General features: G+C 41.4%; 1 protein-coding gene across 2 annotated transcripts in view; it reads left to right on the top strand.

Moving 5' to 3' along the window:
* The first annotated feature begins 6 nt into the window (after positions 1 to 6).
* The window catches only part of THSD1 (thrombospondin type 1 domain containing 1), a 29,145-nt gene continuing 9,345 nt past the window's right edge, over positions 7 to 19,806 (top strand). For both annotated transcript variants that reach the window (XM_034665092.1, XM_034665091.1), the window contains exons 1-3: positions 7 to 166; positions 2,981 to 3,120; positions 7,521 to 8,486. In XM_034665092.1, coding sequence (XP_034520983.1) covers positions 3,063 to 3,120; positions 7,521 to 8,486 — 1,024 coding nt within the window. In that variant the 5' untranslated portion in view covers positions 7 to 166; positions 2,981 to 3,062. The remainder of the gene's footprint in view (positions 167 to 2,980; positions 3,121 to 7,520; positions 8,487 to 19,806) is intronic.

Below are 19,806 nucleotides of genomic sequence, written 5' to 3'. Positions count from 1 at the left end.
GCCGCGGAGCGGAGCGCCGCCGGCCTGGGCGCGCAGTCCCGGGACGCGGGATGCTCGGCTCGCTGCCTCGCGGCCCCTGAGTTCTCCCATCCGCCCGCTGCCTGCCTCGTCGCCTCACTATCTCGCTCGCCCCGGCTCCAGCCCCTGCGTCCGCCAGTCCCGAGAGGTAGGAAGAGCCTGTCGCACTCCCCTCCGCCCCCGGCCCCTTCGGGCACTGCTGTGTGGCGGGGGTCCCCGGCGGCTCCGTGGTGTCGGACGTTGCCCCCCGGCCCCTGCCGGCCCCACCCTCCCCGCTGGCTGAGAGCGCAGGTGGCGGCGCGGCCCGTCTCCCTCGCCGTGGGGGGCTCAGCCTTCGCCCCCAGCGGAAACGCTTTAGAAAGCGTCCGTCTGCGCGTCTCGGTGTCCCGGCTCCGCAGGTGTTGCCGAGAGACCGGCTGCCCGCAGACTGGTGTTGAGCCCTAGGTGTTGGGACCCTTGAAAGGAAGCGTCTTGGAGTACGCGTTTCAGAACAAGTTTGCCTCTTTTCAAAGAGAAATCCTTTCTGGGCTACAAACTATGAGATTGAAGCATTTCAAAACGGTCCTCATTTTAAGAGAGCTTTGTGCTGAGGACTTGGGCAGGGCTAGATTTCCAGGCATGAACTTGACTTGCGGGCTTCTGGGAAGCTGTAGAAGTGGGCAGCGGACAGCCTCTGCATCCATTCCGTGGGACCAGGGCAGAGCCCACTGCACTGAATATATAAATAAAGCCTGTTTACACGAGCTGCTTTGGAACTAGGGATTTCCTGCTAATAAATATTAGTAGTAGATAGATACACACGAGCGTGTGTTTGTCAGAAGGGATAAAATCACTTTGCTTCCTTTTGTTTTCCCTTTTATTTGATAAATCATTGGTCCCAGTAGACTTTAGCTTAATTCCTTTTCTTTTTCTGCAGCAATGAAGACACTGTAGGATTTATCTTAGCTGGTTTCAGCAAAAACATGGGATCTGAGCTTAGTGTGATGCTATTAGCCATTGAGAATATTCACCACTTCACCTTATCCTCTAGCTGATGCATTTGGAATTTTTCTGCAAATATTTATGTATGTGAATGCTATATAGAAGTATTTTTAAATGTGCATAAAAGACACCTAAGTTTTTATTTTCTCAAAACGATTCTCAAGCCAAACATTTCAAGTAGCCAGTCCTGATATTGGGAAAAACATGTTGGGAAAAAATAAGCAAACAAGGTGAAGAGAAAGAGAGAGAGAGGAAGGGAGGAAGGAAGGAAGGAACGGGTCTTCCCCTCCCCCACCAAATATAGTGGTTTTTTACCCAGCATTCCATTCCATGGTGGGTTGCTCTGTTCAGGTCTTCAAATTAGTGATTGAGCTAGTAAAAAGCAAGCATTTATTTTCAAAAGCTTCAGAACATTTAAAAAATCCATAATATGGTTTTTAGGTAGGCTGGTTTATTTTATATTTCCACACAGTTCTAAATATAGAGTATCACACTAAGCTGTGTTTTACTGGTCATTTTCATAAGAAGAAAACTGTTATAATCACACAATCAGTTGTGATTAGGAGCTTCGTTTAAAAATGGTTATCATGGAAAAGCAAGCAATTTGGGAGGAGCCAGTTCAACTTTTGGGAGCCAGGGAACGCTTACTTCTCCTTACTGTGGTTACTGAGATGAGAAACTCAAAAGGAAGCATTTTATTGCCCTAAGTGCCCACGCTTGCCTGGGAGATACCGTGATGCTCACCTGCTGTGTTTGGCCACATTTCCCAGTCCAAGTTCAAGGACAGGATTGCATCAGATCTATGCTTAATTCCAGCAAAATGGAATTTTCTTTTTTTGTTGGGGAGCGGAGGGGAGGGACCCCCTAATCATCTGCCAGATTACACTTCAAATCTCTGCTTCCCTTTGAGGAAATAGTGTTTCCTTTGTTCAGCCAACTCCCATTGAAAGAAAGCTAATATAGACACATCAGTTTTTTTTCCATTGAAGTTTTGATTGTTTCAACAGTCCTTTTAATTCCATGAATTTGAAGAGATGTAGCATACATGTTTGGAATATAGTATCTTATTAAAGTATATTAACTCTGGATAATGGGGGAATGGAAACATTAGGAAAATATATCGGTTACGTTTAGTAGCCCATCACTTATTAGACGCTAGTATGAAAAAATTGACAAGTGCCTGGACTCTTATTCTACAATCTGATAGTCTGTTCATATCAAAGTAAGTGCCTCCTCCCACAGATCATTCTGAAGCACAGGCCAACAGGGTCTTTCCTGCCCCGTTAGGGGTCTATCTCCTGATGCATACTGACAGCAACAAGTACTGGGAAACTGACAGAAGATGATAATTGTTATTTATCTGTTTTCTCTTTAGAGTGCCCTAAACAAGGGAACTCAGTGTCACATGGAGTTCACATTTAATTGCAATACTCTGGGTATCTTTTTGAAAGGTCGGCTAGTTCTGATAATAGTTCCTAGGCATTAAGAATTGAAGCAATCCGGATACCATACCACTTGTGCAAGAAGGACAGTGGTGGTTAGTCCATTGGTAGAAGCGAGCCTGATCCGTATAGCAAATGCAAAATGAAAATTTGGCAGAATTTTAGCAAATTGATCAGTGTGAAATGCCAAGCAGATAAACAGGTGAAAATGTATTCTCCAGATTGGCTCTTAGGTTTGATGAAATGCAGCAGATAACAACACCTCTCCACTTAAGCATGTGTTATAAAGATAAGAGGCTTGGTGTTTTGCACATAATCTTAGTGGTGAGCACACCTGAATGTTCTTAACAGGTGTTCTGTAATGGAACAAAAGGAACACGTCCATTTACAAATCATCTCCCCAGGGAAAATTAGAGTACTCCCTACTTTCAGTGGTACCTACAAAGTTTGACTTCTTAGAATGGTTTTGCCATAGCATGATTACTGTTTTCTAAATCACATTGAACAGAGACATCATTCTTTTTGGATTCTAATTTCAGGTGTTTTTGAAAAAAAAAAATCACAGTTTGGATGTGAGAAAGGACATGAGGAGACCAAAGACCTGGGATTTTGCTGATCAGAATGAAACGAATGTTGAAAGACTTTTCAAATCTATTGTTGGTGGTACTCTGTGACTATGGTGAGTATTTTAAGTATACTTCAGGTTATCACTATCAATGAGGAAACACGAATGTGAGGTTCACATAAATGCGTGGATGTTGATGACCCTGCAGGAACGGGGCAGGGGGGTGGACCACAGTGCAGTACTTTTAAACTGAAATCCTTGCAACCCTGGGTTCTTTTAAGGTTCTGTATATATTGATTTAAATTTCCCTTTAAATATATTTTTAAGTCTTCTAAAAAAGAATAAAGAACAAGTCACTTTCATTTAAACAAACTGGAGACAAACACGTTATGTTTTCTTTGATTGATTTCCTAGTAATTCAGTATTATACATTTAAACTCCATTCACACACATGAAATGATGTTTTTTTTTTTATTGGGATTCTCTAAGATTTTACCCTACTGGGGAGTTTTGCTGTTACAATATCTTTGGAGCCAGTCCAAATTTCAATCCTTGCCAGTTGTATGCCTCAGACGAGGTTCTTGTTGACATCACGGAGTCGTTGTGATGATAAAATGTGAAAGGTGAGACACCTTGCCTGTTTGAGCAGATAGGAAGTGCTCACTGTTACTTTTCTTCACTCAGTTTGTTTCGACAAAAAATGGAGTTTATTATTCAGAGAGTTTTATGCAACTGCTGAACCAACAGGTTCAACAGTATAAAACTCTCTACTTTTCTTTTGACGATTGCCAAATATTTCAAAGACTTCTAAGCAGTTGATTGTATAAGAGTGGAAATTGTTTTCAAGTGGATGAAGAAATGTGGTCCAAGGGATGGAGAATCCTGGCTTCTGTGGTATCAGTGGCGTACCCACTTAAACGGACCAGGGTGTGCACTGTTCATTTTGTCCAGTAAATCTGCTTCCTCAGCCTTTCCTTTTTAAGACGTTTATTTAAACAAGAAGATGCTTGATTTGCTGAAAATCGATCTGGGATTCAATTATCTTAACGTCATTTATCCCTACTTAAAAACAGATCACTCTGCGTATAATAGCCTCATACAAAAAATTATAAAAGGGTCCTTGGCCTCATAATGATAAAGACATCAGAATTTGCCATTTACACAAAGTCTGCAAGGATGTTTGTTGTTGTGGAGAGCAAATATCTTACTGGAGTATAAATAAAAGTTCAATGAGCATAAAATAGAGCATAGAAGTTGAGTGTACATGCAGCTAATGGAAAAGGAAGTATTTTCCTAGACCTGGGTTTTTCCTCCTTCTCCATTTCACACTGATCAAAATACACCATTAGCAGTTGCTGTTGTTTTTAAGCAGCATGCTCGTGTTGAGATACCAGTTGCTTTAAATATAATAAAGGAACGGGGAGAAGGGAATTGAAAGAGTAGAGAAAACTATACTAAAGTAGCCAAAATGCGGTACAACCAAATTGCCGTTTTCTAGATGAGGATGTCTTCTTGTCTACAAAAACAGGAGTTCTGGAGTAAAGTAGCAAGTTCTCTTCAGTACACACCTGCCGTCTGCGCTGCTGGAACCCATCGATCGCATCTTTTTTCTCCACTGCTGACAGGGCACGTGTGTCTTTTCATTGATTGGCTGCCCATCAAGTCACAGTCTGATCTGCCCCCCTGACAATCCCTATCATCGAAGATAGGCTTTGTCAGTTAACTAAGTGACGTGTGGTCTCGATCTTAAAGTGCATCAAAAACCATCCTGCCCCATGAGATTCAAATTAATCTGACTGGGTTCTCAGTCTAAACTCCTTCCTTGGGCTGTGGTGTTAGGGTCCCTTTGGTCACCGGTTTACAAAAAGGTGCCGAGTGAGCTCTGAAGGAGGTGCACACGCCCCCAGGATCAGCTACCTTCCTCAGCCTCGACACATCTCCCTCCAAAAGGGACTCTCTCTCAGCTTCTGTTTTGACTAAAGGAAAAAAAGAAAAAGAACTTTACTCTGTTATGGTTTTCAAGCAAGTGGTGACCAAGGAGTCAGGTCTATCCAAGTTTTATATATTTTATTTTATTTCATCCCATCTTAAGAAGTGGGTGAAGTGTTGAGCTATTTAAAAACAAAACAAGGGGATGCCTGGGTGGCTCAGTCGTTAAGCATCTGCCTTTGGCTCAGGTCATAATCCCAGGGTCCTGGGATTGAGCCCCGCATCAGGCTCCCTGCTAGGCGGGAAGCCTGCTTCTCCCTCTCCTACTCCCCCTGCTTGTGTTCCTTCTCTCACTGTCTCTGTCAAATAAATAAATAAAATCTTTAAAAATATGTAAAAAAAATAAAAACAAAACAAAACCTCTATGTGCCAATATACCCATGTGCTCATTCTAATAATCATTAACTGAATACACTTAAGGGTATATTTAAGACAACCAGCCCAAATACCACATTGAGGCCCTTTTGTCATATATATGATATGGTATGATATGTGTATATTACGTAAGATAATCAAAATAAGAATAAATTAGTACTTACACATGTTATTTTTCAAGCCAAAAGAGCCCTGCAGTGTCTTAAATCTAGAAATGTTTCTTACCCTAGCCATGGGCCAGCTGATTGTTGCACTGCCAAATTCTGTCTCCTTTGATAAGTATTTGGATAGGGTTCAAAATAGAAACAAGGATTCCTGTGTGTCTGTGTTTTTTCCACTCTTTACTTCAGCTGCTCTGATCGGTCTCTTTTTTAAAAAGATATGACTGATCTTAACTGAGTGATAGACACAGTACTCATCTATCACATCTAGGCTAGTCGTGGTTACTGTGACGTCATTAAAACTGCCAGAGACAAGCCTGGCTATGTCGTAAACATTCACTCTGTCCCTTGGGTGACCCACGCAGAAAAAAGCATCAACATTTCTTATTCATCTAAAAATTTCTGCTTTGTACAAACCAATGGCACTGGTTCTATTAGTTGAAAATGCTTAAGTACTTGTCTTGAATATCAGAAAATGGTAACTTTCAAGTCTACTTAGAGTCTTTCATCTTAAGTAATCAAGGGCAGTTCGTGCGGCATCATTTAAATCAAGTTTTCTCACTTTACTGTTTCCGTTTCCCCCAAATACCGAAACATCAGAATATGATTTTTTTAAAAAGATTTGATTTATTTATTTGAGATAGGGAGTGAGAGCACGAGCAGGGGGACAGAGGGAGAAGGAGAAGTAGGATCCCCACTGAGCAGGGAGCCCCATGCAGGACTTGATCCCAGGACCCTGAGATCATGACCTTAGCCAAAGGCAAACGCTTAACCAACTGAGCCACCCAGGCGCCCCCAGAATATGATTTTTTTAAAAAGGTTTTTATTTATTTGACAGAGCGCACAAGCAGGGGGAGCGGCAGGCAGAGGGAGAGGGAGAAGCAGACTCCCTGCTGAGCAGAGAGCACAAGGCAATGCAGAGCCCACAGCCAAAGGCAGACCCAGCCACCCAAGTGCCCCCAGAATAGGATTTATTAAGAAAAAGAAAAATACTCACCTGAGTGAATATGAAGATCTAATTGGCTTTTTTAAGCAATTCATGAATCAGGCAGCATCCCATGTAGCAAGCAGGGATGGCCTGAGGAGTTGTACAAAATGGAAGGTTTTTATGGGAAGGAGGGTGGGGCAAGAAGTTATTAGCAAAAGAACAGAAAGGATTGTTTCAGGCCCGGATGTCTTCTTTGCGTGGGGGGGGGAAGGGGGTGTGGTCAGCAGGTTTTTAGTCTTTGAGGTAATTTAGTGTGGATAGGAAATTTCAGATTGACTGTGGCAAGGCCACACCCCTGGGTTAGGTTGAAACTGTTATTAAGTCTTGGTTTGCACTTCTGTGGGGGGCAAAAGTGCCCCTCTGGGGCTTGTTTTCTTTTTAACAGATTAAAATGAGAAAAGTGAGGTATGGGATTTACATCTTGAGAATTGTCAGTCAGTTGTCATTCTTGCTTTATAGATTTTTCATTGCAGATGTGCTCCGTTGTTGAGTGTGGTGCATTCAGGGTATTTATCGGGAATTCATTGTTTTAAACATAACCACGAGGGGCGCCTGGGTAGCGCAGTCGTTAAGCGCCTGCCTTCGGCTCAGGGCGTGATCCGGGCGCTGGAATCGAGTCCCACATCGGGCTCTGGAATCGAGTCCCACATCGGGCTCCTCCGCTGCGAGCCTGCTTCTTCCTCTCCCACTCCCCTGCTGTGTTCCCTCTCTCTCTGGCTGTCTCTCTGTCACATAAATAAATAAAATCTAATAAATAAATAAATAAACAAACAAACAAACAAACAAACATAACCATGAAAGCCGGAGATGCAGGCCCAGAGCCCTTTTAGAATGGGAACAGTGCGGGGCCCAGCTCCCAGGATCTGCGCTCAGCATCATTCCACCTCCTCTTCGGCTGAATTCAGACTCCTCTTATGTATAAAATGCTGTTTTCTTCGATGTCATCAAGAGTGCTGCTCCGCGATCCCTTTGTAAAACCAATTCTGCCCATTTCATTTCAGTTCTTGGAGAAGCCGAGCATCTCCTCTTGGGAAAGCCAGGCCATGTAGCGCTAAGCAACAGCACGGTGTCTGTGGATTTCCGGCATTTCGGTGGTGCCAATGGGGCGCTGAGGAACGTGTCTATCCTGTTGTTGGAGGCCAACACCAATCGGACTGTGACCACCAAATACCTCCTGACCAACCAGTCCCGGGGCACACTCGAGTTTGAATGCTTCTATTTCAGGGAGGCTGGCGACTACTGGTTCACGATGTTTCTGGAAGCGGCAGACAACAGCACTCCAGTCCGCCGGGGGGAGCAAAGTGCCTTTCTCAAGGTGGACTGGCCCGTCTTTCACATTGACTTGAACAGGACATCCCAGGCGGCGGAAGGCACTTTCCAGGTGGGCCTTTTTACCAACCAGCCACTGTGCTCCTTCCCTGCAGACCAGCCTGACATCTTGGTGGACGTGGCCTTTACCAACAGTCTGCCCGAGGCGAGAACAAGTCCAGGTCCTCCGCTGGAGATAAGAACCAGCAAGAGGACAGAACTCTCTCAAGGTCAGTGGGTTGAGTTCGGCTGTGCGCCTGTGGGGCCGGAAGCCTACGTCACGGTGGTGCTGAAGCTGCTTGGCCGAGACTCGGTCATTACCTCCACGGGTCCCATCAACCTGGCCCAGAAATTCGGATACAAACTCGTGCTGGCGCCGGAACTCACGTGTGAGTCCGGGGTGGAGGTCTTGGTGCGGCCTCCACCATGCATCTTCGTCCAAGGCCTGATAACGGTGTTCAAGGAGGCCCCCAGACGCCCTGGGGAAAGGACCATTCAGCTGGCTGAAAACAGCCTGACCTTGGGAGAGAGGAGAACGGTATTCAACTGCACTTTGTTTGACATGGGGAGGAATAAATACTGCTTCGACTTTGGCGTTTCAAGCAGAAGCCATTTTTCCGCAAAGGAGAGGGAGTGCATGCTAATTCAGAGAAACATAGGTTGGTATTGAGATTTTAAAAAATTTTAAATCAAACTGTTGTCTTCATGCCATCAAAATTATTCTTTTGAATTTAGGTGAACTTAATTTTCTGTAAACTGTACCGTCATTTTTGTGGTTCACTCCTCATCAAGTCCCAAATGGCATTGTCATTCTTATCTGAAAAATTAGGAGTAACGGGAAGCAGACCTACCTCAAAGAGTTGTGAGCAGTGAATGAAATATGTGTGCACAGTGCTCAGAATAGTGCCTGGCGCGGAGGAAGCACCAGGAAACCTTAGCTGTGATTGCATTTTTATCTTAAAAGTTATATTACTACATCAGTGGCAAGTCCATGGCAGGTATGAGCAGAATTCAAAGTTAAATCTCAAATTGTATTTGGTTACCTTCTGACTTCCTCTAGCTGAGCATGTCTCTTTCCTGTTACCTCCTTCATTGCAGGAATGAGTTTCTTTAGAAGTGAGATTTCAAAGCAAGAGTTCTAAAAACTTCAAATTCTCAATTCTTTGCGTAATGCCCTACCCGATCACAAAGAAGTGGGGTTATTGCAATTCCACCCGTGCCCCGTGCTCCTTATTGCGTTTCTTTTCCTTTTCCTGGGTGCAGGCCTGGTCTTGGCAAGAGGTTCATCTGGCAGAGCTTGTCTGGTTTGCTTATATCTGCATCCCTGCTAAGCCCCAGGCCCCCTGACGGCCCAAGCCTCTGTCTGTCTTTGGAACCCCAAGTGTTTCTTGCTCCAAATTCACCCATCTCCTCACCTTAGAAGTCCGTTTCCTTTGACTCTGTTCCCTGCTGGCACTTACCTTTCCATCCCGCCTGGGTTCCATGGCCCATCCTTATTATCTCTCTCCTACCAGTAGCCTAAACTCCTCTGCCCTCTTTTCCTTCCGATGCACGGATGCAGCCCTCTGCCGGCGCCCGTTGCACGCAAGCTGCATGGAAGCTCCCCTCCAGGTGGACAGGAGCACTGTGAGTGCACTATGCCTCCCCCTTAGCTGGACCCACCGTGCTTCCCTGACCAGCTCTGTTCCTGTTCTCTAGAACAGCTCCCCTCAGACCTCAGCCCCTGCCCCCTGGCTCACCCTCAGAGCTGAGTTCCTCTCCTGCCCCCCGGGGCAGCTGGCAGCCCTCAGGTATGGACTCCTTCAACCTCCCACCAAAATGTCTGTAAGCCTGCAGCCATTGGTCCCCTTTGCTGTCACCGTGGAAGAAGTGTCACCCCTCCAAGGCAAGGTCAGCCTTCCTCTCCGCTTTGGATCTTTGGATCGTATCAGGAATCCTCTGTTCATCATTATCCCTCTCTCTCCTCTGACTCTAACGGTCCCTTGACCGGCTCACTCCCATCAGCTTTGAAAATACCTTGATTCTGTGACATCACGCCGGACCCGCACCTTGCTTACCTCCCACTCCCCTGGCAGTTCCTCCGTGGACTCCCTTGCCGGCCAGTTCTACCGCCTGGGCTCATCTGTTAACTGCCGGACTCCTGCATCTTACACTAGATCCTCTTTTTTCACTCCTCACACACCTGCTAGGTGATCACCATCCTGGTGCAACTCCCCGTTGGCATCTCTCCCCGGCATCTAAGTGCTGCCACGTCGCTGTCCCCCTCACATGTCTCTCGGGCATCTCAGAGGAATTAGACTCATCATCTCACCCCCTCAGCCTGCCCCTCCATACAGGCCTTCACCACCCATTTCATTGGTCAAACCAGAAGCCCAGGGGTCTTCCTCTTCTTCTTCACCTCCTAGAAATAAGAAGTCACTGAGCCCTATGGGTTTTGGCTCCTCGGTGTCTGAACCTTGGCTTAAACCTCCATCATCCCTTAGCTAACCTATGGCAACAGATTCCTCATTGATTTCAGTCCCTCCCACCATCCACTTCATTCTCTCACTGCAGGCAGAGGGATTATTTAAAATTCAGGTTGGTGGAGGCTGTTCCCTGCTTAACACCCGTCAGTCACCTCCCTTGACATGAGGGTGAGAATCCACAGGACCCCCCGTGGTCAGGCTGCCCAACCCACAGTCACCGTCTCTGGGCTGGAGTCACTACCCACCTTCGCCTGGTTGACATTAACCTGTCCCCCAAGTCTCCACTTGGGTTACTCCTCCTTGACCCCAAACTAGTTAAAGTCCCTTGCTGTAAGCTGGCACAGCATCCTGCATTCTTCTGTCAGGGCATCAATCGTTTCTGTCATGGCTTGTTCCGTGTCTTTCTCCCCATGCCCCCCACCCTCGTGCCCACCATCCCCCTGACGGGAGGAGCTCATTTGGTGTGAAAAGCCAACTTGTGCTACCATGAAGCTATTTGTGATATTTATTTGGCCCACTTAGTATGTCTGGCACATTAATAGGTGCTCAGTACATGTTTAATTAAGGTGAAAATTGAACGCAAATGTGGCCAGTCCAGGTATTAGTAAGAAAAATTGTATTCAAATAATTTAATCATTCAAGACAGATTTGCTTTTAAAAAGAAGTTACTCGTTAGGAGAAGAAAATCTAATTGAATTTAGTGGAAACAAACCTAGGGAAATAAAGATATTGGGGCCATTTGATTAAACACATCGGGAGCAGGATGTCTACTTTGCGGTTCTCCCAGCTATTGGGGTTTCCACAGATTCTTCTACTTGTCTAAAGACTTAAGTCCCCCCCCCCCCGCCCCACAGCAGCAGAGACAAGACACAAGAAAGAGGCAGAACAAAGGAGTGGTTCTTTGTGTTTCTAGGCTGAGGGTGTTGAGGGGTTCCCCGTGGGGCTGCAGCAACTGGGCACAACTGAGGATCAGGGCTGGAAGCAGTGCCTGGAGGGCCTAATGCTCGTGGAGACCCCAGGAGTGGGACCACCCCCCGCTGGCTCGGACTCCAGCCAACCAATGACATTTATGCTAGCAAGGGGGCCCTCAGTGCCTTCCTGTGTTTTAGTATAAATATTTCTGACTTAATCTTGTTCTCTTCTTTTCATTTTCCACTCAAATTGACGGTTAACTTTTTTTGGGGGGCAAATGGTATCATTCGGGGACCCCAGTGAAGCCCCCAGGACTTGTGCGAGCCACTGCCTCCACTGATTTCTTATTAGTTCCTTTTGAAAATGGAGTAATGTGTTTGATATGTTTGTCTCTTTTTCCAAATATGTCCTCAGACCTGAAGATAGTATGTAAATAACAATTTACAGAAAATGTATAATAGATGTTGCCACAAGTGATCTTTTTTATGATCTTCATTTATCCTACGTGGTGTGAATGTTTATACTTTTCTCTGCAGAAATGTTAACGTATTGGCAATGGGGTGCTACCTGAGATCCTGCCAGTGGAGTGTTAGTGATAGATGGCACAGCACTTAACACCTTACAAAAATACAGAACTCCTAAATTCTGAACACATCTGCCCAAGGGTTTCAGACAAGGGAGTAAATAAATTTAGGGCAAAACTTGATAATTTTTTTTAAAGATTTTATTTATTTGTCAGAGAGAGAGCACGAGCAGGAGGAGCAGCAGGCAGAGGCAGAAGCAGGCTCTCTGCTGAGCAGGGAGCCTGATGCGGGACTTGATCCCAGGACCCTGAGGTTAAAGACCTGTGCTGAAGGCAGAAGCTTAACCAGCTGAGCTACCCAGGCGTCCCAAAACTTGATAATTAATGATAGAGTGTATGAAGTCATAGTCACATCGTTGTTTTTTTAACTTAGTTTTTTTTTGATAAATGAAAAGTATATTTAATATGTAGTTTCCTTGATAATTTAAATTTTTAGACTGTCCGGTTTCTGTGGTTAGACGGTCTTGTTTTTCCTTCATAATGACTGACGAGAGCTTTTTACCAAGAACAGGAGAACTGTCAACATTGTCAGTTCCTTTCTATTTGTGGGTTGTGTATTACCTTTAATTCTCTGCCAAATCTTTTTAAGCCACTTGTCCATCTTGTGAGTTAGTTTACCTCAAACTAGAAAATACAATTTTAAAAATTCATATCAGCAGACCCTTAGGTGCTTTAATACTCCACGGTTCTCTGAAAGTGAATGAAACAGTAAACACTTCCAAGAGTAAACTCTTCTTTTGGGATTCCTTAGGAATATCATTTCAGGATATGTGACATAATGTGTGTGATTACCTGACATAATGAAGCTAATGTTTATATAGTGATTACTTTGTACCAGGCGCTGTTCTAAGTGATTTATAAATATTAATCTGTTTAATCTCCATAACAACATTTGGTTTAGGTTTATTATTTTGTCACTTTTATAGGTGAAGAAATGGATGCACAAAATTAAGTAATTTGCCCAAGGTGAATGGTGGTTAAGTGGCTTAACCACTACTAGTGGTTGATTGGCTTTTTCCATTATTCTGTACTGCCTCCCGTACAATCAACTATCAATTCATGTATCAGACAATTTAAAGCTTTTAGATTGAAAAAAGTTAAAATATTTCCTGCTCATCTCACTGGTTTATCTCGTGCTGTCCACCCCTCTTGAAAGACATATAACCCGCTTTGGAATCCACTGGTTCAGGCACGAGCCTGATTTAGCCAATATAAGCGAGCCTTGTTCTATGCACAGAAAATCTGAACTGCTTATCCAGGTGTCTTTGCTCCATTTGCTGTTTTAGTTACTCGCTCTTGTCTATAGAACTTTCTTACCAGCATGTTTTGTTTAGTTGCTTTAGTTTCTTGAGCAAAATGTCTTCCAGGTGTCAATATTTGGGGGGCTGTATTCTTTCAGATAGTCTTGAGGGGTGGAAACAAATCTCCCTTTTCCTATTCCAGACAAATTTTGCTCATTCAGAATTAACACACTCTATAGTAGTCTCAGAGGTATTCATCCTGGCCAAACAGGTTTGTTATGTAGTGTGAGTGCGTGTATGGACATTTAACCAGGACAAAACAGAACAGCTTTCATTCATGAAGTAAGAGTATTTGAAATATTGGCCATCTTGCTCTTCATTTCTAAGAAATGAACTACAGGTATCTAATGCCTTTCCATTTGCCTAGTATTTCCCTCAAAGTTATTGGTAGAAATCTTCAGGGAACAGATGGAATTGCTAAAGGTATTTTTAAAAATTTGCCAGATTAAATTTGTTAATTGCTTTGAGTGATTTCCTTTGTTTCCTGTTTGATTAATTTGGTTTAGAAATAAAAGGACATAAGACGTAGCTTCAATGTTTATTTATTTTTTATTATTGCTTGTCCTACAAGCCATGATTTTACTTCCAAGGGAAAAGGACACAACATTTCAAAATGTAATTTTTGACATTAAGATTCATTCTTTTATTAAAACTTTGATTTTTTTCTGGCCACTACTAATGGAATTTTTGTTTTTAGTTTGACAAATAACTTTATATATTTTATTTATGTAAAGTAAATAAGAGTGGGAAGAATAACAAAAAGATTCTTAGCATTTGCAATTCTACCTTTTGTGGTCTTAAATATGAACATAAGGATAAACTATGCATTGACTTAATTTTCAATTTAGATTTCTCAGTAGTGGTATTCCCAGACTTTTCAAAAATAAATCACTAAACTTTGACTCAGAGAGACTGTCATATGAGACTCCCAAAGCTTTTGCAAGCAGAGGGGGCTTAGTGTCTGAACAGCTCTGAAGCTTAAGGACAAAGTTGGCTCATTGTTCTTCCATCTGAGGAGCTGCAGTGTGATCTGAAGACACAGAACCAATATTGTGTTCAGTTGGACCTCTGGATGGAACATAATTACCACGCCTCAGTTGACGTTGGTCCAGGATAGTGGTTGTAATGCTCCCACTCTTGTGAAAATCCCAGAGACTTTTAATTGCTATAAAGGACTCATATTCCATGACTCACTCCAAAGATTGCACCATTTGGATTACCTGAGAGTATATTTGCCCTATGTGTTCTCCTCATGTTTTTGTAGTGCTTTCTACACCTTTGACTGTATCAAGTTTTTGTCCATAAAAGATAAAGACTTTTATACAGAGGGTATTGTGGTACCTATGGTTGGCATGACCTGGGTCTTGAGGTTGGATGGGTACTGATAGAGAAGGGTCTTAGGATAATTTTTTATAGGGAACTGTTTAATTATTCCATCTGGCAATGATTACATATATGCTTGGAAGAGATGTTTGCTTGTGTCAGTCAGTAATAACTGTTCTGGGAGTATTTTGTATGTATTTTGAAGCTCTGATGGTAGGTGCATCCCCATTTAGTGTTGTTAAGCTCCTTGTTAAATTGACCCTTTTATCATTACATAATGTCCCCCTTTATCTCTGGTAGTATTTCTTGTTCTGCAGTTTATCTTGTGTGATATTAATATAGATACTCCAGTTTTCTTTTAATTAATGCTCACAGGTATAACTTCTCCCATCTGTGTACTTTTAACCTATTTGTGTATTTATATTTAAAGTAAGTTTTTTGGTGAACTTTTTTTTTTTAATTGAGTGTAGTTGACACACAATGTTACATTAGTCTCAGGTGTACAACATTGTGATTTAACTTCTCTATGTATTATGCTGTGCTCACCACAAGTGTACCTATTCTCTGTCACCATACAATGCTATTACAATATCATTGACTATATTCTTCTCTATGCTGTGCCTTTTATTCCTGTGACTTATTCAGGTCATAACTGGAAGCCTGTATCTTCCACTTCCCTTCATCCATTTTTCCTAGGCCACCACCCCCTTCCTTCTGGCAACTGTCAGCTTGTTCTCTGTATTTATATGTCTGATTCTGCTTTTTATCTGTTTATTCATTTGTTTTTTAGATTCCACATATGAGTAAAATCATATGGCATTTGTCTTTCTCAGTCTGACTTATTTCACTTAGCNCGCTCTTGTCTATAGAACTTTCTTACCAGCATGTTTTGTTTAGTTGCTTTAGTTTCTTGAGCAAAATGTCTTCCAGGTGTCAATATTTGGGGGGCTGTATTCTTTCAGATAGTCTTGAGGGGTGGAAACAAATCTCCCTTTTCCTATTCCAGACAAATTTTGCTCATTCAGAATTAACACACTCTATAGTAGTCTCAGAGGTATTCATCCTGGCCAAACAGGTTTGTTATGTAGTGTGAGTGCGTGTATGGACATTTAACCAGGACAAAACAGAACAGCTTTCATTCATGAAGTAAGAGTATTTGAAATATTGGCCATCTTGCTCTTCATTTCTAAGAAATGAACTACAGGTATCTAATGCCTTTCCATTTGCCTAGTATTTCCCTCAAAGTTATTGGTAGAAATCTTCAGGGAACAGATGGAATTGCTAAAGGTATTTTTAAAAATTTGCCAGATTAAATTTGTTAATTGCTTTGAGTGATTTCCTTTGTTTCCTGTTTGATTAATTTGGTTTAGAAATAAAAGGACATAAGACGTAGCTTCAATGTTTATTTATTTTTTATTATTGCTTGTCCTACAAGCCATGATTTTACTTCCAAGGGAAAAGGACACAACATTTCAAAATGTAATTTTTGACATTAAGATTCATTCTTTTATTAAAACTTTGATTTTTTTCTGGCCACTACTAATGGAATTTTTGTTTTTAGTTTGACAAATAACTTTATATATTTTATTTATGTAAAGTAAATAAGAGTGGGAAGAATAACAAAAAGATTCTTAGCATTTGCAATTCTACCTTTTGTGGTCTTAAATATGAACATAAGGATAAACTATGCATTGACTTAATTTTCAATTTAGATTTCTCAGTAGTGGTATTCCCAGACTTTTCAAAAATAAATCACTAAACTTTGACTCAGAGAGACTGTCATATGAGACTCCCAAAGCTTTTGCAAGCAGAGGGGGCTTAGTGTCTGAACAGCTCTGAAGCTTAAGGACAAAGTTGGCTCATTGTTCTTCCATCTGAGGAGCTGCAGTGTGATCTGAAGACACAGAACCAATATTGTGTTCAGTTGGACCTCTGGATGGAACATAATTACCACGCCTCAGTTGACGTTGGTCCAGGATAGTGGTTGTAATGCTCCCACTCTTGTGAAAATCCCAGAGACTTTTAATTGCTATAAAGGACTCATATTCCATGACTCACTCCAAAGATTGCACCATTTGGATTACCTGAGAGTATATTTGCCCTATGTGTTCTCCTCATGTTTTTGTAGTGCTTTCTACACCTTTGACTGTATCAAGTTTTTGTCCATAAAAGATAAAGACTTTTATACAGAGGGTATTGTGGTACCTATGGTTGGCATGACCTGGGTCTTGAGGTTGGATGGGTACTGATAGAGAAGGGTCTTAGGATAATTTTTTATAGGGAACTGTTTAATTATTCCATCTGGCAATGATTACATATATGCTTGGAAGAGATGTTTGCTTGTGTCAGTCAGTAATAACTGTTCTGGGAGTATTTTGTATGTATTTTGAAGCTCTGATGGTAGGTGCATCCCCATTTAGTGTTGTTAAGCTCCTTGTTAAATTGACCCTTTTATCATTACATAATGTCCCCCTTTATCTCTGGTAGTATTTCTTGTTCTGCAGTTTATCTTGTGTGATATTAATATAGATACTCCAGTTTTCTTTTAATTAATGCTCACAGGTATAACTTCTCCCATCTGTGTACTTTTAACCTATTTGTGTATTTATATTTAAAGTAAGTTTTTTGGTGAACTTTTTTTTTTTAATTGAGTGTAGTTGACACACAATGTTACATTAGTCTCAGGTGTACAACATTGTGATTTAACTTCTCTATGTATTATGCTGTGCTCACCACAAGTGTACCTATTCTCTGTCACCATACAATGCTATTACAATATCATTGACTATATTCTTCTCTATGCTGTGCCTTTTATTCCTGTGACTTATTCAGGTCATAACTGGAAGCCTGTATCTTCCACTTCCCTTCATCCATTTTTCCTAGGCCACCACCCCCTTCCTTCTGGCAACTGTCAGCTTGTTCTCTGTATTTATATGTCTGATTCTGCTTTTTATCTGTTTATTCATTTGTTTTTTAGATTCCACATATGAGTAAAATCATATGGCATTTGTCTTTCTCAGTCTGACTTATTTCACTTAGCCCTATAAGTCTATCCATGTTGTTGCAAATGGCAAGATCTTATCCTTTTTTGTAGCTGAGTAATATTCCATTGTATGCATATATGTGTGTGTGTGTGTGTGTGTGTGTGTGTGTGTGTGTGTGTATGTATGTACTCACACCACATTTTCTTCATTCAACTATCAGTGGACACTTGGGTTACTTCCTTATCTTGGGTATTGTAAATAACACTGCAGTTAGTGTTTAAGTAAGTTTCTTTTAAATAACATATAATTGGGTCATGCTTTTTTACCCAATCTCACAATCTCTGTCTTTTAATTGGTGTGTTTAGATTATTTATATTTAGTGTAATCATTATATAATTGGATTAAGATCTAGACATCTTGATGTCTGTTCCATCTGTTCTTTGTTTCTTTTTCCTTTGTCTGCCTTCTTTCGTATTAATTGAATATTAATTCAATTTTAAGGTTTATACCTTAAATATTTTTAGTGGTTTATACCTTAAATATTTTTAAGTGGTTATCCTGGAGTTTACAGTATATATCTTTAATTTTTCTTGATCTAACTTTGAATAATAATATTTTGCTTCACATGTAGTATAAGGACCTTATTAACAATACACTTCCAATTCATTACTCCCATTCTTTGTGTGATTGTATTGATAAATTTTGCTTTATATATGCTATGAACACATAATACTATTTTTCTTTAGCAATTATATTTTAGAGCATTTAAAAATAAGAAAAAAATGAGTTTTATCCTTACCTTTATAAATTACATTTCCAGCACTTTTCAGTTCTTTCTTCAGATGCAATTTTTTTTCTGGTATCATAATCCTTCTGCCTGAAGGATTTTCTTTTAACATTTCTTCTAGTGAAGGTCTGCTGGTAATTAATTTTATTCATTTTCATTTGTCTAAAAAGTCCATTTCTCCTTAATTTTTGGAAGATATTTTCACTAGATACAGAATTCTGGGTCGGTCATTTTTTTCTTTCATTACTTTAGAGATAGTGCTCCATTATCCTTGGTTTCCATGACAAGAAGCCTGCTGTATTTCTCGTCTTTATTCTTTTGTATGCAGTGTGCTTCCACCTTCCACCTTCTCTCCTGCCGCAGCCTTCAAAGTTTTCTGGTTTTGGTTTTTAACAGTTTAAATATACTGTGTGTGATTTTTTGTTTATTTGGGTGTTTTGTTTTGTTTTGTTTATGTATTTATCCTGCCTGGTGTTTTCTGAGCATCCTGATGTAGCTTGTTGTCTTTCATTAATTTTGGAGAATTCTTGGTCATTATTTGATTCTCTTTTTCTCTTCTGGGATTCTTAATTTGAATAATAATAAATGATAGACTATTTGATATCCCCCCCCAGCTCTTGGGTATTCTATTATGTTTTATCCACTTTTTTCAATCTTTGTGTCTCAGTCTGAGTGATTTCTACTGACCTGTATTCAAATTTACTCTTTATATCCTCTGCTGTGTTGAGTCTACTGATGAGCGTTCTTCTAGAAGGCATTCTTCATCTTTGTTACCATGTTTTTCATTTCTAGCATTCCATTTGCCTCTTCTCAGTTTACAACTCTCTAATGAAATTTTCCCTCTGTTCATCTTGTTCACCTTTTCCACTAAAGTCTTTAATATTAATCATAGCTATTGTAACCTCTCTCTGATAGTTCCAATATCTGGGTCACATTAGAGGCTGGTTCTCTTGATTACTTTATCTCTTGATAGTTTTTTTTTCCTGCTTCTTTGTGTGTCTCATAATTTTTGGTTGAAAGTTGGACATCTTATTTAGAACTATAGACACCAATACATAGTATTTATGTGGGGAAATGGCATACCATGTTTTTGCTAGGCCCTTAGTGTGGGGATTGGGTTGATGTACTAAGAAATTAAGCTGTGTTTGGGTTTGTGTGTTGCTAAGGCCATCCTCAGGACACAAAAGAGTTCAGAATTTTCTAATGTTACTTTGCAGTTAGGGCAGGAGTTGGCTTACCAGAGGGTTTTCCTCCATGCTTCTGTTGCACCCTCAGCTTTAGGCGTGAGCCTGCACATAAGAGAGGTTTTTACCTGTCATTCTTGACCCTGCCCTAGCAGTAGGTTGTTGTTATCGATACTTGGAAATTGCTAGCATGCTGCAGGCATTGGGTGATGGGAGCTGGAGAGCTTTTTATTGTTCTAGTTCATCCTTAGTCTTAGACAAATGCTGTGCCCCTGAGTCTCAGTGATGGGGCCTTCTTGATGATCTTGTCCCTCTCCAGTGATAGAAGATCTCTAATAGTCTGGGCCCAGTATATTTTTTGCTCCTTTCCAGGGGTGAAGGATTTCCTTCTTTTTCCATTCCCTAGCAGCACTATATCTCAGTTGGTGTCCTTAGAATGA

The sequence above is a fragment of the Ailuropoda melanoleuca genome, chromosome 7 (assembly GCF_002007445.2).
Source record: "Ailuropoda melanoleuca isolate Jingjing chromosome 7, ASM200744v2, whole genome shotgun sequence".
Classification (NCBI taxonomy): domain Eukaryota; kingdom Metazoa; phylum Chordata; class Mammalia; order Carnivora; family Ursidae; genus Ailuropoda; species Ailuropoda melanoleuca.
Note: the sequence above shows the minus strand (reverse complement) of the source record. Positions and strands in the feature narration are given on the sequence as shown.